The sequence below is a fragment of the Musca domestica genome, unplaced genomic scaffold (assembly GCF_030504385.1).
Source record: "Musca domestica strain aabys unplaced genomic scaffold, Musca_domestica.polishedcontigs.V.1.1 22, whole genome shotgun sequence".
NCBI classification, from domain to species: domain Eukaryota; kingdom Metazoa; phylum Arthropoda; class Insecta; order Diptera; family Muscidae; genus Musca; species Musca domestica.
The window spans coordinates 5,592,268-5,616,550 of record NW_026712262.1 but is presented as its reverse complement, the minus strand read 5'-3'; the positions used below and the strand labels follow the sequence as shown (position 1 = coordinate 5,616,550).

General features: G+C 37.4%; 2 protein-coding genes across 9 annotated transcripts in view; both read right to left on the bottom strand.

The window, feature by feature from the left end:
- The window catches only part of LOC101892799 (acidic phospholipase A2 PA4), a 32,047-nt gene extending 23,048 nt beyond the window's left edge, over nucleotides 1-8,999 (bottom strand). The window contains exon 1 of one of the 2 annotated variants that reach the window (XM_059123027.1): nucleotides 8,617-8,999. The gene's annotated coding sequence lies outside the window, so the exon portion shown is untranslated. The remainder of the gene's footprint in view (nucleotides 1-8,616) is intronic. The other variant, XM_005185257.4, reaches the window with a different exon arrangement.
- A 4,350-nt stretch (nucleotides 9,000-13,349) lies between these two features.
- Nucleotides 13,350-24,283, bottom strand: part of LOC109612913 (uncharacterized) — a 206,019-nt gene continuing 195,085 nt past the window's right edge. For all 7 annotated transcript variants that reach the window (XM_059122947.1, XM_059122948.1, XM_059122943.1 and 4 more), the window contains 5 exons: nucleotides 19,193-21,998; nucleotides 18,985-19,127; nucleotides 18,231-18,912; nucleotides 18,005-18,161; nucleotides 13,350-17,920 (listed from right to left, as the gene is read on the bottom strand). In XM_059122947.1, the coding sequence (XP_058978930.1) occupies nucleotides 16,493-17,920; nucleotides 18,005-18,161; nucleotides 18,231-18,912; nucleotides 18,985-19,127; nucleotides 19,193-21,998 (5,216 nt within the window). In that variant the 3' untranslated portion in view covers nucleotides 13,350-16,492. The remainder of the gene's footprint in view (nucleotides 17,921-18,004; nucleotides 18,162-18,230; nucleotides 18,913-18,984; nucleotides 19,128-19,192; nucleotides 21,999-24,283) is intronic.

Sequence of the window (24,283 nt, the reverse complement as noted above, 5' to 3'; positions counted from 1 at the left end):
GACAAGTTAAGAAGCAGTAAGTTCGGACTGGCCAAACTTAGAATGTCCTCCACCATCTGGAACGAATATAGAAATATGAAAAAAATAAAATCCGTTAAAAATTCGGTTAAAATCTTAAAAATACCAAATATAGCCGTTATATTGAGGTCTATACGACATGGACCTACATAGGCATTGTTTGTTATGAGCCATTTCCATATTCAAATTCGGAACTTAAAATAAACGGTGAAAAATATAGCTAAAATTATCAAAATATAGGGAGGTTCCGTTATAGCGGAGCATAGACAATTTTCTGTCACAGACTTTAGTTCCCATTACGAACTTCAAATACCAAATTGGAAACAATTCTGGTGAATAATGTCGCTAAAATCGTCAAAATTCAAAGTTTAGTTCAAATATTAGGATGTGCACAGTTTGGACGCAGTAGTTGGACTCTATTCGACTTATATGGGATACAAAAACATTCAATTCCATGCCGTTTATGTGGAAGTGAACTGAGACATCCCATCCTCCCATCTATCTAATATTGGGTTGAAATATTGGAATAGGCGAAGTTGAAAGATAATCAGACATTTTATGGGTGTTGGCCGAAATCGTCAATTTACTCTGCTGGATGGAACTATGATGTTGAGCATAGTTTGGTCAATATTACTCGATGTGCATTATATGACTTATATTACATAAGTCCGAAAATTATGATTATTTATCTTATAATTCTGACCCTTTGAGAGAGTGTACTGGAAGGAGTAGATCGATATTTTCCATTTATGTTCGCGATGTTAACTGACTTAAATAAAGCGATATGCAAGTTTCAGCCAAATTGGAGCTATTGTGGAGGAGGAGGAGATACTTAAAGTAGAGGTACGATATTTCCTATTTTCAAACTGGACAAAAATATTAAGATCGAATCAATTTGAATACGTCCTTGATTTCTTCGATTGCTTCGATGAGACAGATTTTGGTCATACCATAATCCGCCACAATGCTAGGGGTATAAAATATTAACTTAATACATTGAACACGTTTCCGGGCACTAAAACAGGATGTAAACAATAACAATTTCCGCAATTAAAAAAGTGTCAATACAAACAGAAAACTTTTCAACATTTCCATGTGTGCAAAAACAGCGCACAAATATTTCAACATATTTTCAACAAGAAACGACAGAAATTGCTCTATCAATGCCAGCCAGCCACACCTTGCAAACAGACACAGAAATCCAATTCAGTTTAGTTTCCTTCTCCTGGACTTGTGAAGAGAATAGTATTTGAAATTTAATTAGCAAGAAATCTCCAAATTGCAAGCACAGCCCAAGATTGTCTAATCGACAGTAACTATTTACAGGTTACGTTAGGTTAGTACGTTTCTCAGCTATTTATGTTTATTTTTCAAATTTGCACATTGAACGTTCTTCAGCACACCTTATTGAATAGGCAGCCAGTCAGTCATTCGGTCGGTCGGTCTATTGATTTAAAGTGTTCTTGATATTTTGGCGTGGTGTGAAAATCTGCAATACCTTCGCAATATGAATGACACTAAGAGAATTGTGCAATCATGGGCGTTGAGAATTTGCTAAACATTAAAATAAATATTGATTTTCTAACTTTTGAATCATAAAACATAGGCTTCTGTTTGTTTATCTCGCTTGTAACATTGAGTATCATCGCGCATGATTAGGCCGTTAAATGACAACCAAATACAATGGGGTTTATTGAAGTTTAATGGCATTTTATTTCGTTACTGCCGCTACACCTCAAGCCAAGCCAACATGATTTGATTGTTTTGTTTTAATACCCTCCACCATAGTATGGAGGCTATATTAAGTTTGTCATTCCGTTTGTAACACCTGGAACTATACATTTTAGACTTCACAAAGTAGATATAGATCAGCCTAAAATTCTATGTCGATTTAGCGATATCCGTCTGTCTATCTGTTCGTCCGTTTGTGGAAATCATTCTAGGTTCCGAACGAAATGAAGTAGGTTGATAAAATTTTACTCAGGTATGTATTTGTTCTACAGGACTATTGGTATTGAAAATGGACAGATTTAAGGTTTTTTTTGGCTGCATTAGTTACAGTTTTAACCCAAATTTGCTGTAAATTGGCAGCATATGGTCCCATTATGTAAGAAACATCCTTGCGTAGAACTGTTAATGTAGGTCTATGTTTTGATATATTCCCCATATAACTCCAGAACTCCAGTAAAAACGGTCGATATTTTGATGATTTAGCCACATTTTTTACCAGAGTTGTTTCAAATTTCGTATTTTAGGATCGTATTTAGGATCGTAACGTGACCGAAAATTGCCTATGCAGTTCCAGGTCTTCCTATAACCCTCATATAACTGTGCCGCCGGATGTTCGGTATTTTGATGATTTTAGCGACATTATTCATCGGAAGTGTATCAAATTTCGTATTTTAAGTTCCGAATGACCCATGAGAGAAAATTTGCATATGCTGGCCCAGGTCTTCGGATAGCCCCTATATAACGCTACCTCCCTATATTCAGTATTATGACGATTTTAGCGACTTTATTCACCGGAATTATTTCAAGTTTCGTATTTGAATAACGCAATGGCTTATGACGAAAATCGCATTTATTTATTTAACTGTAGCTCCCTGTATTCGGTATTTGAATGGCTGTAGTAGTATTCTTCAACAGATTTTTTTTTGATAATGGTGTGGGGTATTCATAGTTCGGTACTGCCTTTTTTATTGTTTGTGTTACAATGTCTAATGTTTTATTAGTTTCTTTAACAATTTGATTTCGTAGGTGTGGCTGACAAAGGTAACTAAGCCACAGTAGTAAGAAAACACTGCTCACACATAGTAAATCAGCAAACTACGTTCTATAAGATACTAATTCACTCATACCCTTGCTGATTCGATTTCCGTTGTCTATAGTTCTATTGCGACCAAAGAGAAGATGGAGTGAGATGACAAAAGACTCTCACCACTATAAAACTCCAAATGTTCGGACAATAATATTTCTCGATGTTTAATTCACCAAAATAAGATAGAAGGTTTTCAATATAATGAATTTTATTTTGTAGAAGCAATTCATAGAGTTATAAACTACCCCACCACTATACTATGCAGGGTATATTAGCTTTGCCATTCCCTTTGTAACTCCTCGAAATACTTATGCCAGACCCAACAAAGTGTATATATTCTTGATCAGACACATTTGTTATGCAGGCCACGGTTTTCATATAGCCCCTATATAACGGTACCTCCCAATATTCGATATTTTTATGATGTTTGAGACATCATAAAACGGAATTGTTTCAAATTTGGTATTTAAAGCTCGTAATTTGTACCACAGCCTCTGACAAAAGATTACATAGGCAGGTCCACGTCTTCGTATAGGACCCATATATCCGTTCCTCGCAAAATTCGATATTTTCATGTTTTTCGCGACATTATTAATCGGAATTGCTTCAAATTTCGTATTTAAAATTCATAAAGGATACTACAACCTATGACAGAAAATTGTCTATGCAGGTCCATATCTTCGTATGGCCCTCACATAACCGTACCTCCCAAGATTCATTTTCATGATTCATTTCATTCATGATTTTAGCGACGTTATTCACCGGAATTGTTTTGAATCTCGTATTAAAAGTTCGGAATCGGTACAAAAGAATGTGGCGGAAAATCACTTATGCAGATCCACGTCTTCGTATAGTTCACATACAACGGATTCATTTAAGCAGTATTTTTCAAGGGATTTTTTTAATTTTCAAGTTTCTTCTAAATGGTGGAGGGTATTAAAGTTCGGCCCGGCCGAACTTAGGACCTTATTTAATTGATACTTGTTGAATTTAATTTTTATACTTCTAGAGAAAATTGCGCAAATTAATGGAAGGATCGAATGAAGCAGAGCTAGAATCTTAACATAAGATCTAAGGTTTGTAGAAATATTGAGATACTCTAAGTTTGAAGAAAATCTCAGACTTGTTCCCATGTTTTATAAAAATTCAAAATTTTGACTCATTGTGGGGGAGACACCAGAAGGAAACGCCCCATATGTTTCATAATCACCCTACACCTAAAGTAGTTGATACTATTTCATTGTGTGAAGTCAAAAGCAGCGAATAATTATTTTGCATTTTATAAGACTTCTAGTTATTCATAATGTTGATGCCTTGGGGGGTGATATCAGAAGCAGCGGTGTGTTCTATTCTACTATCATACTTTCATTAAGACATTTGATAAGAGATTTGACTAAAGTCATCAAAATCTCCGGATACCAATCCGTTAGACTATTGTGTCTGGATTATTTTGGGTTGCAAGGTTGGTACTAAAAAATACCAAAGTGACGATCACCTCAAGCAAGTGCTTCGCCGGAATGGGCCAAAATACCGCAGAGCAACATTCGGGCAGCGTGTGACGGTTTCATTGGCCGTTTGAAGGTCATAATTCGTGCCAAGGGTGATCAATTCGAACAAATCTAAACTTTAATCTAAAATTTGATGCTATTTCCGACATTTTTTGCTTTCATTCAATAAAATTTCAAAAAAATGTAAAAATTATGGCGTTTGACTTTGTTGCAGTTTTTCTTTATCTCACCCTGTATGTCCGCTTCTTGATGTTTTAATCATGACGGAGGGTTTCCCAACTAGAACGCAATTTCTGCCTATAGACGAAGCCATCAAGATGGAAATGGACCTCGCTATTTCCAATATTTTAGGAACTAATCAAAATTAAGTTAAAGTTATCTCTTTAACTTTCCATTGGAATGTTGTTGTACATCGTGTCATTTGCACATGACCTTAGCATTTGGCTTCATATCAGGCTTTTATGCCGTTTATTATCTTGGGTGTGTTTCTTTAAATTAATTATATCAACATTTTTTTGGGTGAGACGGTTTTCGAATATTTTTAGATTCTAAAAATAGAACTTGAACTGATGAGTAATGGCATTCATCAAGGATACCATTTTAAGAATGAGTGCTTACAACAATTAATTACATACGGCGACATTTCACAAGCCCACAAATTTCGTTTTTATTTCAACGCGGAAAATATTTCGTTGACGATGATCTAATTCAAAATCTTTATCTTTCCTTATTGCAAATCAGAAATCAATTAATTTTGTATAACAGCCCTGTTATCGTCGTCTTAAAAATTCCATTTTAATTGCCCATACAATGCGGAATATCGCACTTAAATTCTTAACGATTACTTTGTCTATGGACTCATCATAAAAATTTCAATTCCGGCTACTACATTTCAATATTCGTACCCGATCTCGGATCCCAAAATGAATCAATTAAATTAATTATCACGTACTTCGAGCGGCGGCAGTTTGTCTCAATTCGGCGAACGAAGGAGGAGGCCTGTTTTCAACTCGAACACATCAGCATGCATATTGGCATAATTATCAAAATGTCATTTGAACATAGGGAAGGCAATAAATTTAGAGCAAAACATGTGGGGTATAATTAATGTAGTTAGTCGTGTCTCTTTTTATTAATGTAAAATATGGGAAAATGTGAAGACAAGTAATTATTGCTCAGCGATCTTTTTCATGTGATTTGCAAAAAGGAAATTTTTCTAGCAAAACCATGGGAGCTGTATGAGCCAAATATCTCAATAAAAACGTAATGTAATCATGGCGAGTTACCGTGATATTGGGGCCTACAAAGACGTGGACCTGCATTTTCTGTCACAGATGGTAGTACCGATTACTATTAAAAACGAAATTTGAAACAATTCCCGCAAAAAAAGTCTCTAAAATCATCAAAATACCGAATATAGGGAATTAGGATGTGTTAGCCATTAGGATCTTCAAATAGCAACTTTTAAACATTTCCAGCGAAAAGTGTGACATAAATCATCAAAATACCGAATATTTGGAGGTACATTTATATGGGGACTATATAAAAACTTAGACCTACATTGACAGTTCTATGCAAGGATATTTCTTACATAATGGGAACATTATCTACCAATTTACAGCAAATTTGGATTATTATTGGGATGAAAGCAGCCAACAAACCCCTAAATCTATCAGTACAGTTATATGGGGTCTATACCAAAATGTGGACATATATAGCCCATTTTCAATACCCAAAGTCCTGCAGAACAAGCACACATCTGAATAAAATTTTATTAATCTACATCATTTCGTTTGGAAGCTAGAGTAATTGCCACAGACGGGCAGACGGAAGGACATCGCTAAATCGACATAGTATTTTATGCTGATCAAAAATATTTATACTTTGTTGGTTTTAAAATTTGTATTTAGAGGTGTTACAAGCTGTGGAGGGTATAATAATAAAACTAAAAGAGTGCTCGTCAAGTGTAGAATTGGCGCGATTTAGAGCGAATTCACTTTCACTCGAACTCGAAAAAAGGCCAACGCATGCTCGCTCTCATTCAAGTGACACCGAGGCAACTCGTTTGATAATTCTCTCAGAAAATGTAAAATCAGTGTCGGATTACCTTCAAATTAGCAACTCTCAATATTTTTAACAACAATAGGTCCAACACATGACGATGAAATATGTATGTCCACTCCTTCAGATATCCTTCCCAAAGCTATAGAGGGTTATATCAGTTGATATAATTATCGATGAATCAAAATAAACCCTGGGTCTCTTTGGGCGAAATTTGTTTCGGGATATTAAAAGTCTCTCTGGCTGGTGCGCACTACGACTTTTAATGGGAGTATCCGATTTAATCCATACTTGGTACGTAATAACATTGTTTACCAAACTTAGATCGAGTTGGGAGATGAGGAATATCGGTCCACTACTCTTAGACCGATCAAAAAATCAAAATTTCCAAAGATAATATACTTAATTATAACCTCAGCCATATGGCTACAGAGGGTATATATAATCGACTTTGGACCAAATCCGTTAAGGACATTTGAAGTCGATATAGCGATGTCCGTCCGCCCGTCTGTCTGGCTGGCTGGTGAGCACGATAGCTCTCGGAGGGAGTATCCGATGAAGTCCAAACTTGGTACATCGTAATATTATTAAAGAATTAAATTGAGTTCGGAGATGGGCATTATCGGTCCTCCCCCACACAAGATAGAAATTTTCAAAGAACATATTTTACTGTACACAGAGAGAGAAAGGATAATCCGATTTTGCTCCAACTTTGCAAATCCTAATATTGGCATCAGTTCTAGGTCAGGTGCGAAAATGGACAATATCCCACTATCGAGTACCTACCCTACAAAGGGACAAAATTTTGAATAATTATAACTCTTACAAAATGTGATCTAAGCGATTGTCCAATTGTCTTAATATTTCACACATCCCAATAATTTAATTAACCCAAGGTCTGGTGTTAATATGGAATATATCGGTCCGCTCCTTCTGGTACCTTCCACACAAAAGATCGACATTTTCAAAAAAAAAAATATTTTTTGCACAGAAAGAGAAACGATAATCCGATTTCAACTTTGCAAATCCTAATATTTGCGTTATTTGTAGGTCAGGTGCGAAAATGGACAATATCAGCCCACTCCCTCTGTCACCTCCCCCACAAAGGTCAAACTTTTGAATTATTATAACTCCTATACAATGTGATTTAAGAGTCCAATTGTCTTCAAATTACACAAATCATAATGTTTTTATTAACTCAAGGTCTGGTGTGAAGATGGAATATATCGGTTCACTACTTCTGATACCAACCCCACAAAGGTTGAGAGTTTCGAATAACCAAAAAAGATTATAATATCCGAAATAAGCACCCGGTTCTGTTCATATTTCACATATCCGACTATTTCCACTAACACAAGATCTACTGTGAAGATGGGATATTTCGGTTTACTCCTTCTGGCAACTCCCCCACAAAGGTGCAAAAATATCGGCATAATTCTTTTTGTAACTTCCTCACAAAGGCTAAAAATTTTAAAACGCTGAAAATGCGAAATAAGAATCCGATTCTTTTTTAGGCTCCACACATTGTAATACAACTGCAAACTGAAAATCTCGTGAGAAGATGAGATATAGAATGCCACTCCTTCTGTTGCCTTTCTCATAAAGTGTCAAAACCATATATCTGATGACAAGTACATTTTGCAGAGCCCAATATTTTTATCATATTTGATGAAGTGGGAAAATGTTATACATCGGTTGTTATACCTCGCTTATCATACATCGGATATATTATGCCTCCTAGGACTGCATTATAATATATATGTGTGTAAATGTATCCCACAGTCCCTTAGAAAACATCAGCAGCATGCAATTCCCTTTGCAAAGTTCCCCATTGGGATACAATGCTGAGCACGTTGTCGGTATACACACAATGTGCCAGGACTCCCTCTTCCACACACACAATCGCACACACCACAGACGATGTGTAACAAACACCACAACATAGACTACAATTTATGTATTTCACTTCTTGGCATGACCTTCAAAAACTTGCTCCTGTATTTCCAACACAAACATAGGTATATAGGTAATTATATACCCCACATACATACATACATACACTTTTTCCCAGCATAAATTGTCGGCAGGAACATAAATAAAAACAAAAACGACAACAGACAAACACTCACACACATCTTGCACTTGAACTACTTATGTTTTGTGGATATGTAAATTTCACTGCCAATTTGAAATTCAATTTTTAAAACTTACATTGATTTGCTTAAAGACGAAGACAGGTTGTTTGGATGCTTGACACAAAGCGATAACTCAAATCTGCAGCCAATCTCAATTTTATTCAAATAATTTGATTAATTTAATTTGTTCTTGAATTTAGAAAATTTCACTTTTACTTTTGCTTTTCTTCGAATCGAAATAGCTTTTTGTGGGTGAAATGATTTTTTCGAAAATGAATATTTTTTTATTAGATTTGATTCTCTTTGAAAACACCACACTTTGTATTTATGTAACAACCGTTGTTCTTGTTGTCGAAGATGATTATGGGGTTTTACGCTTTTAAGGTACCCAACAATGCCGCTAACACTACACTAACAAACCGACGACGGAAACCGTTGCGGTATGACTGAACTTGATTCTTGAACAAAACACAGTTAAACTTGGACTTGGCCCGACGATTGTTTACAGTCAGACAGAGTCTAGGGAGTGCGTATGTGTGTAGATTTGTGCGGCTATGTTAATAACAGCACGACTTCTATGCATACAAATACATACATGTGTGGTTGTTTGCAAGCTGCTAAGTTTGTTGTCTGCGACAGTCAGTACAATAGCGAACATCATTATTGTGTTGCCATTGTCATCATCATTATCGTGATTATTATTAGCACAACAAAGAACCTAAGAGCGGAAGCAGACACAGGAAAGCTTAAAAACCCTCCAAAACATTGACTCTCACAAAAAGTTTTTTGAGAGAGAAGCTTTTTTGGCGCCAAAATATACCTACATTTCCTTCATAGCGCCAGTGTTGTCAATGTTTTTATTGTTCTTCGTCGGATCAAAATATTCGTGGGAGACTCCATATCTAGAGATAGAGATCGATAAAAGATAGAGGTTTGACATTTTGCACATCCATTGATGTAATTTCTGGGATAATTCATCTGTGGGTTTTTTGTATGGCGTTATGCACCATAGCTCAAGTGGATAACCAGAATCTCCTAAAACAGCATTTACATTTTATTGAAAACCATTTTATAGATCTTAAAACTTAGCTTATAGCCATTAATTTCTAATAACTAACAACTGCTCTAACAAGCACCGCTCTTCTGGGTGTTCCCGAACAAAAGAATTATTGACAGCTCGTTCATATTTCGAACATAACGCCAAAATATATTCGTCTTTGCATATCTAACAGTTTCAATCACATTTTTGAAAGAAAATCCAGGAATTTCATTCATATATCGCGCTATTTAACTCATTTTAAAAACATGTAAAAAAGTTTCGTCGGTATTACCAACAGATATATACCCACGGCCAATGTTCGATTATTTTAAAATATTTTGACTTCTATTACGAATTTTCAAACTCTTGACCCTCTATGAAGCGGATTTGGAAAGAATGGGTCAATATGGTCTATTTCGTATCGGACCTAAAAAATATGATTTAAATATTATTATAGAAATGAGTAAATCGAACATTTATATCCAATTTATGAGAAATCATAAATTCCATATTCATCTCAGGATTCTGGATGAGAGACATATATTTAGATATAGCAAGCTGTAAAGAATCGCTGAGTTGTTTCGCAATTTATGACAGATAAAAGTATTGAAAATGTTGTGCGGTACCAGAAGGGGGTCGCAGATATATATCTTCATACATACATCTTCACAACAGATCTTGTGTTAGCAAAAATGTTTGTATGTGTGAAATTTGAAGAGAGTTGAATGCTTATTTCGTTTTCTTTGAGCGTTATGTTTTCCAAATTTTTGAACCCTATGTAAGGGCAGGTAGCAAAAAAAATGGTCCGATCTCTACCATCTTTATAACAGATCGTGTGTTGATGGAAATATTGGGATTTACCATGTCTGGAATGGAATCGGATGTTGGTTTCGCTTTTTATGAACTTCATCATGGATATTCAAAATTTTGAGCGTTTGTGGGGGAAGTACCAAATGGAGTGGAACGATATATTCCGTCTTACTGCCAGATCATGGGTTCATAAAAATAGCAGAATGTGTGAAATTTGAAGACATAATATTTTTAAGAGTTATAATTATTCAAAATTTTGTCCCTTTGTGAGAGAGGCACTTGATGGAGTGTTCCAATATTATCTATTTTGGCACGAGACCTAGAACTAATGCAAATATAAGGATTTGCAAAATTAGAGAAAAATTAGATTTCTTTCTGTGCAGAATATATTTTTTTGAAAATTTCGACCTTTTGTGGGGGTGGTACCAGAACGAGTGGGCCGATGTTGTCCATCTTAACACAAGACCTTGGGTTAATGTAAATATTGAGATGTGTGAAATTTGAATACAATCGGACTCTTACATCACATTTTATGAGAGTTGTAATTATTTAAAATTTTGAGTATTTGTGGGGAGGTACTTGTTGGAGTTATCCGATACTGTCCATTTTCGCACCTGAGCACTAATGCAAATATTAGGATTTGCAAAATTGGAGCATAATCGGAATATCCTCTCTCTCCTTTTGTGCAGTAAATTATTTTTCTTCGAAAATGTCAACCTTTTACGATGTACCAAGTTTGGATCAAATCAAATACTCCCGTCGAGAGTTATCGTGTGCACCAGCCAGACAGACGGACCGACATCGCTAGATCGATTCCAAATGTCCTGAAACGGATTTGATCCAAAGAGTCTTAAGGTCTAAAACCGCTATTTCGATGAGGCTCGTTTTGGCAGTATCAAACGATATACAGGGTGAGGTGAAAAAACTGCAACCAACTTCAGACTACTGTAATTTCTAAGCCACTCGTCCGACAGCTGTTACAATTATTCCAGTGACGGCTCATTATACTGTTTACAAGCGTACAAAAGCATTTTGGTGAGAATTATTCAGAAAAAAGTTATTCGAGATGGAATTCAAGCGTGATAGTGTGATTTCTTTATATTTGGCTGGAAACCCACAAGTGGCTCTCTAACGATAGCACTCCAGCATTTTAATTTGAATAAATCTTTTGTGTCTCGTACCGTGAAGAAGTGGACGGAAGAAAACATTAACATCAGCAGAAATGGTTCGAAAAGTAAAGAAGCGACTTGATTGAAACCCGTGTCTCAGTGGCCGAAAAATGGCTGGTTAGCTGAACATATCGCAATATTCCATTCGGCAAATATCGGGGTAAAGCCATTGAAGTTCCAAAAGTGCAAGAACATACAAAAGCATTTTGGTGAGAATTATTCAGAAAAAAGTTATTCATGATGGAATTCAAGCGTAATAGTGTGATCTCTTTATATTTGGCTGGAAAACCACAAATGACTATCGTTAAAGCACTCCAGTATTTAAATGTGAATAAATCTTTTGTGTCTCGTACCATCGCTCGTTTCCCTGATACTGGTAGCGTAGCTCGAAGAAAACAGCAACATCAGCAGAAATGGTTCGAAAAGCAAAGAAGCGACTTGATCGAAACCCGCGTCGCAGTGGCCGAAAAATTGCTCGTCAGCTGAAAATATCGCAATATTCCATTCGGCAAATATTGAAAAATGAGCTCGGGGTAAAGCCATTGAAATTCCAAAAAGTGTAAGAACTTACACCGCATCAGCCGGGCAGCGTGTGACGGTTTCATTAGCCTTTTGAAGGCCATAATTCGTGCCAAAGGTGATCAATTCGAACAAATCTAAACTTATTATAAAATTTGATGCTATTTCCGACATATTTTGCTTTCATTCAATAAAATTAAAAAAAAATAGATTTCATATATATATATAGTCACTGTTTGATGCCGATTTTGGTTCAAAGGCATAAGTGGTTCATTATTCTTCGAAAATGAAAGAGAAGGATATTAGCCAAATGATATTGCCACAAAACCGAAGTTATATGCCTTTACATTAGTAGGTTTAAAATGTTTTTAATAGTATTCAACCAATCCGTGCTTGTCAGAAGAGCAATACTTTCTTTATCCAACATGCCACCGTGTACAATCTAAAGTTTACATTCCACCCAACTAAAAAAAGAAAACACACATTTTAATTAATATTTCCATTTTGAATTTATTTTCTAATCATTTCTTTTTCATTATTTTCGAATTTGTTTATTATTAATTTTATTCATCATTTCAGTGTATGTTGAAGTTTTGTTGTTATTTTGGTGAGAGATTATTATTGTTATCCCAACATATTTCTTTGTGTGTGTGTATTTTTATCTTTTTTCATTTTTTTAATAATAATCATATTTTGTATGTTGTATCTGTTAAGAGTTCTTTTTTCCTTTGTTTTATACCGATATTTTTTTATATGGTAGGTAAGTGTAATTATTTTCTTCTTGTTTATTAATAATTTATATAATATAAATAATATTTATTTCAATTATGTATATTCATTCATTTCTTTATATTGATGTTGGGTGTTGTAAATGCAAAAAGCAAAACAAAACAAAAATGAATGATTAAAATAAAAACCCTATGGTAAAACCCTATGGTACACGCTGATTGCGTGTGTGTTCCAAAAAAAAAACAAAGAAAAATGGGATAAAGAGAAGTTTTGGCCGAAGTTCAAGGTTAAATTTAAATTTTGTATTTTTCAAAAACATATTTGAAATCGATTTTTTTATTTATAGCTTCTGTGTCAGATTCAACTGTAAACCAACAACCGTAATAAAAGTAAGGAACGACAGCAAAAACTACTTGCAAAATACCCCCACGACTATCTCGTTAAAATTCATTGTTCTCCATGACAAAACCCCAGCCAAAACTTTTCAACCCCCGTGTTAAGAACATAAAAAAATATGTGAAAGTTAACCAAAAAAATGAAATGTTTTATTGAAAATTGTTCATTTATTTTATGTGTAATAGAAGTCATAAAGCATCAGTTGTATCTGGTTCTGCTACTTAGGTAGTAGGTAAAAAAGAATTATTAATAATAAAAATAATAGTTATAACCTAAAAAAATTACAATTCTTAAAAAAACAATTTAAATCAAATTTATATTTTTTTGTTTCTTACGTTTAGCTTCGAGTTATAAGAAGGGGAAGGACAGTTATTATTAAATATAATTACAAAAACACAGTTTTATTTAAATTTGTTATTATTACTTCTTGTTGTGTTTTAAATAGTTTGATGAATTATTATTTTTTTTTAAATATATATATAAAAAATCGAAGGGAACAATTCTTTTATTAGAAAATAATGAATTTCTTTTAATGTTAGAAATAATAATATTATATTAAGCTAATATTTTCATTACTTTTATATTTATAGGTTTTGCAATGTTTTTATTTTTTTGTTTGTTTTTGTTTTATTTTTTATCAATTATTTATAAACTAAATAACTATTCTGAATTTTTATACATGGTTCTCTTATATCTTGACAGATTTTACTTGAATTGTTTTTTTTTTAGAATTTTTTATTTTTTTGTTTTGTTTTATGTTTAAGCTTAGAACTTAAGGCAAAATTACAAACTAAATTTTTGTTATTTATTTTCATTAGATTTTTTTTGTAATTTTTGTTACTCAAGTAATTAAAGTTTAAACGAACTTAAAAACAAGATTTTGTAATGCAAAGATCATTTCTGTTTGTTAAAGTGTTGTTGTTGTTGTTGTTTTTTATATTTTAAATATCTATATATTTTCTGTATAAGGTTATTTTGTAATTGTATGTATATATATAATTATATTATAATATTTATATATTTGTTTCATTAAATCTTATAGTATTGACTTAAAATGAAAGAAAACACTGTTTATTATTAGTTTAATTTAATTTGTTGTATATGCAGCATAAAAGTTACTTTTCAACTGAATTTTACAGTGTGTAGTATTTTTTATATATATTTTTTTGTCTGTTTTTTTTTTTATTTTGCAAATGTATATTCCTTTAACATTTTGCTTGTATGTCAAGAATATTTTTATATTTTAACTTTTATCATTTTATAATTATGAAAAACTATATAATTATGTATCTGTATAGTATATATTTATTGTATGCTTTATTATAATATTGTACATTATTTAAGTGTCGGTTTTTCATTACTTGCATTCTGTTGTTTTTTTTTTTGTTTTTGTTTTTAATTTTTTACTTTCCTGTTAAGAGGTGTAATGCATTAGTCTTAGCGGTTTTGTTGTTGTTTTTGTTATAGGTATATTTTAATGTTTATATTGATTTTCCGTATATATGTATGTGTGTATTATTTCATTGTAAAAATAGGTAGTTTTTGTTAAAGTGGTTTCATTTCTTTCTATGAATGGTGACATTAATGTTCGCCTTCGTTTCTATAAACCAAGATTTGGTCAACCATCCAACAAATGTCTGTGTGAAAAAAGAACTTGTTGCTTTTTTTTTTTTTTTGTTATCATGTGACAGAAAACATTACATCCATCCATTTATGTGATATTATATATCTATTTAAAAACAGCCAACAGTTTTTAACATTTAATTTAATTTTCTTGCTTTTCATTTGGTTCAATGTTAAATTTAAATACGAAATAAATCCAACAAAAGAAACAAATCAAATTTTCTAATTCTGTGCATGTGTATTGGCCAATATAAGTCACACGAATTTTAACTTGAAAGATGGAAAGGAAAATAAGATCTTAAAAACTTTCTAGATAAAAAAACATTATTCTGATAACTAACGAAAAAAAATCCTTGAAAATATTTGTTTTATGTTTCGCCGAAATTAACGTCTCTTTTCTGATTTTATAACAATAATAAGAAATGATATTGAAAATAAATACGACAATATATATAAACACAAATTTTATCGTCGGAAAATATATTCTATTAGAGAAGAAATGACCGAAAAACATAAACCATTCACATAAGAAAACATCATTTCTCAACTGTCGGTAAAGGTCTAAATTTTGCACAGAATATGTGTCCAGTTTTTGAACACAAACGATGACACAAGTATCGAAATAATTTATCCAATACATTGTGCATTGTTTTTTCAACTTTACATAAAGAAATTTATTTGTAGTTTGTTTAATAAATATTTATATTTAAATATAATTTGTAATCATTGCATTTTTGCTCTATTTTTCCTTACTATTACAGTTTTCAATTATAAACAAAATTCTTTCTTTCTGCGTGTTATATGTGTTTTTTGTTTTAACGAAAAGAAAACTTACAATTTAAGGAAAGTCATTGAAAATTAATAAAAATAAGAAAATATACATTTATGTTTGCTGTTGATAAGCGTTTTTAAAGAATCTTGTCAGTATATATTTAGAAAAGGTAGAAAAGGTAACTAAAAAAAAATGAATGAAAAAATACGAGTCAATTTTAAGTTTTGCAAAGCACATGGATTGGTTTAAATTTCTTTTTCAAATGTAGTTTGCTGTTTCAATATCTATCTATATGGTGATAATAAGCCAATTACAACACACATATACACGATTCCTGTTGTTGTTTCTTAAAGTGTTGTTCTTTTTTTGTTTTGTCTTAAAAATAACGATTGTTGTTATTGTTTGCATTGAGGTTGTTGTTATTTTTCAGATTACCATTAAATGAGTGTTGTTGCTGTTGCAGTGGCGGCAATGGATGTTGCATGTTGTGAGAATAATGTTGCTGTTGTTGCATTTGGGATGGATGCGGCGGCTGTTCAATGGTTAAGTCGTGGGTTTTATACACTGTACGCTGTTGCTGAAAGTATTGTTGTTGCTGCTGCTGTTGTTGTGGATTAGACGACGCTTGTGGGTGTAAGAGTTGCGTTGCCGGCTGATAATGTTGCTGTTGTTGCATTTGGGGCTGCTTGTGACTACGTATACGATTGTGTTGTTGTTGCTGCTGCTGCTGTTGTTGTTGTTGTTCATCACTACTATATCTACTACTATTGGCTTGGGTTGTCACATGGTAATGTTGCTGTTGCTGCTGCTGCTGTTGTTGTTTAGGATGATGCGTCTGCTGATTGGGATGATGATGATATCTAACATTGGCGACAGCAGACGCCTGAAGTCACAACTAATCTTCATCGCTCAGGGCTTCGTACTGAGCCGAAAGCAAAGGTTTGGGTTCATTTGATGCGCCTCCAGGCCCACCACCGGGGCCGCCGCCACCACCGCCGCCGGACGTCGTGCTTACCACCGAATTGGGTCCAGCATCATGTACCCCACCGCCACTGCTATGCAAAACATGTGTTGGCTGTTTGTGTGCCGATGCTGCAGCGCTGCTTTGCATTTGGTGGGCTGCATTAAGACTCATTTGTGGTGGTGGCGGCAAACCACCGGCCGAGCTCGGTACATTCAACGCACTGTAGGGATACGCATAGGTTGTGGCTGCAAATGTTGTCACAGGGGTCTGTTGATAGGCAACAGCTCCACCACTGCCAGCGCCTCCAGCACCGCCGCCCTTACTTGAGGGATGCGATGAATCACTGCTAGCCGAATGTCTTCCACTATCTCTCTCATCATATTGATTTGGTGTTTTACGTGGCTCATGGCTATCCTTGAGACGATGGTCGTGATCATTGGCCACTGGGCCGCCACCACCACCGGCCCGGTGGTCGTCTTCTGTTCGCATTACCACCTGTATCCGATCATGCACATACTTCATGGTATCAAATGTGTGAATTTGCGCAACCTGTGATGGTGGCGCTGAGGATGATGAACCACCAGCCGAACTGCCCGGTCCTGAATCATAGGGCGACTGCCTCATCAGAGACGAACCATGGCTTGCACCCGGTGGAGGGGCACCATGCTGTTGTTGCTGCTGCTGCTGCTGTTGTTGTTGGTAATGGTATTCATGTGCCATGAAATCCGGCAGATATTTACGTGGACTCACCGCCTGGGGCATTCGTATAATATTACGATCATCACCGGGTGTAGTGGAACGTCCACCACTGTTTGTCGGCGTGCCAGGGCCAGAACTAGAATTTACGCTTGATTGGGAATTTGGTGGACATCCCGCCTTTGATGCAGCCGCGGCGGCAGCAGCTTCCGCATCTTTTTGCACACGCCTATTCATTTTCCATCTATCCGGGGTTACTATGCTCTGAGCATCCTGCATATAGGGCATAAAATTGGCTGGATGTGGAGCAGGCCTGAAATGCATGGGAACCGTGCCGTAGTCGTTCGTTATAATGGTTTCGGCCAATTCGCCAAAAGTTATATTTTTCGTTCGCATTTGCGACGATTGTGATGAAGGGGGAGCTTGTGATGTGGGTGGTGGTGGTCCACTGTTGCGAACATTACGGGCGTTTTGTGTCGATTCGTGTTGAACACTGCTGCCAGGTACACCGCTCGATGAAGAGGATCCGACACTGGCCCGATCGTTGTCCAAATCAATATTAATAACATTCGGCGAAGAGGATTTGCCATTATTCTCCGCGGCCTGTAAGGAGGATATCACATTGGACGCATGTCGTGGGGCACCAATGTCACGAGAATTGTACTGTTGAAAAAAGAATCGCATTATTAACAACCGCAAACATTTATTGCATTTGGGGGTAACTAGATGCTAAAAAAGACGACTTACAAATCCACTTCTGGGCAAATCGCGATTGACACTCATGCTGCCGGGCTCTGTACTCCTTTGGCTCATTTGTTGAATAACTATTGCATCTATTAAGTTCTGGGCGGACAGTGTTGCATCGGTTGGCGGTTGCCCTTGATGTCTTAGGTCTCTGTGGTATCTATAATGGAAGTGAATTAGTTGCAATTTACCATGCATACACTCCTCTCCTCTCTCATCGAATACTTACGGGTCTCTTTCACGATCTGGTATCGATCGCGGTGGTCCTGAATCGGGTGGGCCACGTATGTAATGGGGCCCAGCGACACCTGCAGCAGCTGCAACAGCCGCTGCGGTTACTGCATTACCTGCGTAGATACGTTCCATACGTCTGCCATCACGCTCTCGTTCTTCGGCAGCTCTTTCTTGTTCCCTTCTTTCGCGGTCTCGTTCTCGATCACGCTCGCGTTCTCTTTCACGATCTCGTTGCTCGCGTTCTCTTTCACGATCTCGTTGCTCACGATCTAACCGTTCCGCGTGCATCCGTTCTATGCGGTCGCGTTCTTGTCTCTTCAATTGCATATCACGATCGCGTTTCGCCTGCTGTTCCATGTAGCGGCGTTGCATATCAGCATGCTGCCTGTACTGATGTTGTGCAGCCTGCTGCTGTTGGGCCGCTGCAACAGCCATGGCTTGTTGTTGGTGATGAAGGACAGCTATGTGTTGTTCGCGATTCATTTGATAGCGGATGGCATCGTGATGTGTGGGAGGTGGTGGTTGCTGCGACTGGCCCGAAGATGAAGGCGGTGGCGGCGGACCCGATGTCACCGATGTTGCCGATGACGAGGACTTGTCATCTTTCTGTGAGGGCACTGGCAATTGTGGCTGCTGTACGGCCAGATCAACGAATGACGAGAATGCATCGTGACCGGCTAAAGAAATAAAAGGATCCAAATGAACTTTCCGGCCACCAGATTCTCTTTCTATTTGTTCTGCGGTCTTACCTGGCGGATAATTGTGCGACATCACAACATGCATCCGACCTTGGGGTGGTGCTGCAGGTGATGGTGGTTTAGAACCGCCAGTGTTATGGCGTTGGATAACACCTTGCCTAGGCGGTGGTGGAGTACGATGTGGACTGGGAGTACTTAAAATGAAAGTGTATTAATTTAAATAACAAACAAATCTTCTGATGGAATTATGTTAGCTTACCTGTTGCTGTGTTCTGCTGGTGATTCTCTGCTAGAGTACTCTGTACGGCCCCTATCCTTATCATAATATACTAGACCGCTTCCGCTGTTGCGTGGCGACGGTGATTCCTTTCCAGATCCTGGGGCCCCCGTCGAATTAGCACTACCACTCCTGGGCACACTGCGTTGCTGCTGTCCCTGCATCTGCTGTGACGTTATATAGTCGTGCATAACAATCTGCCTGGTGCTCAGTACCGGAGACTGTTCCACGGTGTAGGGTGCTCTCGAATAGCTGCCAACAGCATAGGCGTTTTGTGGTGGCGGCTGTGGCGACGATTGTTGTTGCGACTGCGGCGGCGGTGGTGGGTGATGTTGCTGGGCTGGACTTTGTCTCTGTGACGGCTTGAAAGCAAATTCGTAAGCTCGCTTGCTGTCCAAAGGGGCCGGCAAGTGAATGGGAGTCCCCTGGGTAATGGAGCCAAGTTTGTTGTTCTCTGTTGGCCCACCAGCGCCCGATGGAGGTGTTTGACGCAGCAAGTTGTCAAACTTGGGACTTAGTGTTGCTCCAGCAGTGGCCGAGTGCACAATGATTTGTTGAGCGGCATTACTGACGGGTGTACCATGGGTAATCGAACCCTTGGGACCGACCAACAATTGTTGTTGTTGCTGTTGTGAAGGCGACGGCGCCTGCCCGTGAGAACTGGGCGGATGTATAAGTTGTGGACTCAATTTTGGTGGCATCTTATTAAGGCCTCCCACGCCTTTACTGTGTTGACTCGACAACTGCATATGCGATGGCGGAGGTTGAGAAGGCGGTGCTTGAGAAGTTGGGCCACCACGTCCCGAACCACTACTTACTGGTATGGTGGGTGGAATGGGGACAGGTACTTGTGACACATAAAGAGATCCCGGTGGTGGAACCTTACCCACACCGACACTCGCTGAGTGAGGATGAAAAAGGTACGCGTGATTGTTCGGAGCTCCGATGAGGGGAGTGGGATCGGAACCACGATATATGCTGGGAGCGTTGCCAACATGTTTAACTGCCGTATTTGTTTGAGGCTGTTGATGTCGCGAGAGGCCGCTCTCACTGCCACCACCCACGCCGGTTGCAGACGAGGACGACGATGACGCATTTAGCGACGAAGAGTTATGGGGAGAAGGACCATCCCGTGATGGTTTCTTTATAGACAGATCCAATGTTTGTGGCTCCGGTTCGTTGTTGCGAGATGTAGCATAAATAATGGCATCAGGAGGCGGGCCGGGCACCACATGCGGCGGCGTCGATGTTTTCCCTGACTTTAGTACTGGAGTAATTGTGGCCTTAATGTCATGCTGTTGGTGATGCATTAGACCACCTGGACCTCCTGGAGGCATCAAATGCTGACCCGGTATATAAGAGTTCACCACTGACAGGGTGGCCAAATTCTCTGGATGGCCTGGAGCATTTGCAGCAGATTGTGGCGCTTGTTTTTGTGATTGTCGTACATTTAAGTTTTGTACGGAATTTAGAGTCGATCCACTATCGGCATTGCCGATGCCACCGCCGCTGGCAACTATCGGTTGACCGTGAGCCTGAGGTTGATGTTTAATGGATCCGTCGTTGCGGTATTCTCTAACTAGCATTACATCATTATTGGAATTGGAATTGTTGCTGCTATTGTTGTTACTACTGTTGTTATTTGAATTGTTATTAGCAGAGCTTCCGCCTAAAATATCATTACGAATTCTGTTGTTGGGCGACGAATCGACGGACAGACGCATAGGCGGCTGCTGAGCTTTAGTCATTGCAGAATTAGGCAGTTGATTTGACGGAGGTTGATTGGATGGCTTAGATGGAGGTGGACCTTTCTGTTTGAACGAATGCTCAATAACTGAGAAGAGAAAGCCCTGCAGGTTTACTGCACTTGGTCCAGTGGCAGAGGAGACTACAACAGAATTGCTGCTGCTACTACTACTATTCGTGTTATTCAATATCATTTTGGGACTTTGACGATTGGCTGGAGAATTTTCGTTCTCTTCATCGGCGGTTTCTGTGGCCGAGGAGTCATATTCCTCGGAAGTCTTTTGTTTCTTGGGGGCATGGCCCAATGGTGGCAGCAAACGTTCATCCGACTTGATAATTGTTACTGATTGGGAACCAACACCAGCATTAGCACTAACAGCACCACTCCCGCCGCCACCACTTACAGTGGGCGTGGTAGTGTCTGGATTGCTTGAACTGTTTCCAATACCACCAGCCGAGCTGGCAGTTGATATACCTCCGGCAGCCGTTGCTGCTGGTTGCACGCTGCCAAGCATTTGTGCAGATGGCTTTTGCCCAAGATCTTTGGCAAGCGAATTATGACGCTGAGGATTTTCCGGACTCTCCACAGATGCAGTATCGCTACCGCCTGGTTCGCGTTCATCACACGACGACGTACTGACATCCGATTCATCGCCCTCTGTACGTCGTTCTTCGTCCGTTAGATTTATGTGAGGATCCAATTTGCGACGAATCCGCATCAGACAAGCCGAACAGCAACGCGTTGCTTGGGCAGGTATTTGGAATTCTTGCATAATCGGATCGCGGACATCCGGCGCCAGTTCGTAAAGGCGGGCTGGTATATTATGCAAACGTTTGGCACGATCTTTGGGATTGGGACAGGTCGGTAGGGGGCAATTGGGATAACGAGTGCGCACCGATTTGCATTGACATGTATTGCAGACACGTGCACCAACTGGTATAGTATCATCGGATATGCCATACTGTTGACCACGACCCTTTTTAAGTGGGCGAGTACGGGGACAATTTTCAGCTTTGCAAACAAAACAGGTGGCGAGTTTATCTGTTAGTGGAAGAAGAGAAAAAAAAATGAAAAATTAGTGGAGAATTGGAAAAATAAAATTGATGCTCTGATAAAAAAAGTATATATTTTAAAAATCCGCAAAAAGAATTAAACTCAGTTTTTCGGCTCTGCCAAGTAACACTGACGATTGATTATGGCTAATTTTAAATCTTGTATATTCTAGGATCACTTGAACGGTTTAGCTAATTATTTTGAATTAAATGTATAAACGAAGTTCTTTCTTGACAACCAACCAACCAACCCCCCATATTATTACGTTAGTCTGTTTTCAATAATGTCTTGCGGTTAATAAGAAAATTATTCCCTCTAGAATTGGGGCAATTCTTTGATCTCCTTTCTGGGTATGTTCCATAAAATAACAAACAAACAAATACCCATAGAACATAAAAAATCATATCTTGGAATTACTTGTTAAGAACGAGGGTAAAGGGCGAGGAAAGTAAGATACTGTAGAGAAAAATAAATCACGTTAATTAAAATAAAATCAAAATAAATTTTCAAAGTATGTTTGTGTTGGCAAGTCTACAATGTTCCTTTTTTAAATAGCTTTTTATTTTTGTTTTTGCTTTAAATGTATTTACATCCTCCCACCACCCATGGATGTCCTTTGTTACTTCTATGAATTTTTTAACGGTTAAAACAGTAAGTGGTGTTTTGAGTATGGTCACCACGTTATCGTCGTCGTCATCATCATCGTCCTGGGCATTATCTTCATCATCGTCATAACCACACCGCCACCACCACCGCCATCCATCCATCCATCCATTCAAAATGAAAATTGCAAATAATTGTAAGTGGTTTATTAAAAATTAAACATTTTTACATTTCTCCGTTATTCGTCCATTTTTTCATTTTTGGGTGCTGGTTTTGCTGAGCGAATAGCCTGCCAGCCAGCCAGACAAGAAAATACCGTTTTGTGTATGGCAACAAGGACGAGATTTACCGGAGATGGAGTAATGCCAGTTGTTGTATTTTAAATATTGGACCTGAATGAATAATCAAATGACCAAACGGATTGATAGAAACAAAATGGTATGGGTCATGAGGGGGTGGGTGGTCGAAGTGAAATCAATTAACAAAGCAAAATTTACAATAAAAATAATAACAATAACTTCTCACAAAATTACTTTTGTTTCGAATCTACAGAGAGTCAAATCAGCAATTACATACATTTACAGACAAAAAAAAAATGAAGAGAGAATCTATTTATACCCTACACCACTAGGTGGTCAGGGTATTATGTATTTGTGCATTTGTTTGTAAAAGGCAAAAGGAAACGAAATAGACCCCAAACTCCTTTTGATGATCTGCATAGAATCACATTCTAAATCGATTTATGCATGTCCGCCCGTCAGTCCATGTATTATTATGAACAAAGCACAGGTCGCATTTATTGCCCGATCCAGCTGCACAATTTTGCACAAGTCATTTGTTTGACCCAAGGACGAACTCTATTGAAATTGGAGACAATCGGTCAAAATTTAAATATAGCTCCCACATATATCTTCGTCCGATTTGCCTTTCATTGTGGACCATACGTGTAATATCAGACCAAATAGTATGGAATTTTGCATATACGATCAAATTAAGGCTGGAAATAAGTATGCCAAATTTGATCGAAACCGGTTCAGACATATAGCTATAGCTCCCAAACATATTGTACATCCCGTTTGATATTTTTGTCCTCCGCAGCCGTAATATCCACTCTGCAACAACGATACTTTGCCAAATTCTATCGAGATCGGCTCAGATTTGAATATAACTGCCATATATATCTTTGTCCGATTTGTGTTTTTTTGTGCACCAAATGTGTAATATTAGCTCAAATGGGATGTAAATTGGAACTTACGACCATTTGAATTGAGCCTAGAAACAAGTATGTCAAGTTTGGTGAAAATCGGCACATATAAAGCTATAGCTCCCATATATATTGTTCATTCTATTTGCTATATTCTTTATTTATTTTTTTCATTATATGATGCTCTACTAAATATGCAAAAGGGTGCAGGCTACCATGAAGTCGGCCACACCCGACTTTTAGACTTTCTTTACTGATTATTCGGAATTTACAGATATTCGGAATTCGGATATAAGGTTTTTTTTGTGTGTTTAGGCGCTATTTCAAACCGATTTTTTCTGTAATTCTTGAGAAAGTGTTCCCTGTGTAGGACACATCGTTGCAGAGATCTGTACGTACATATAGGCCCAAGTTTTGATGTAGACCTCAAATAACTGTACCTCCAGATATTCGATATTTTGATTAT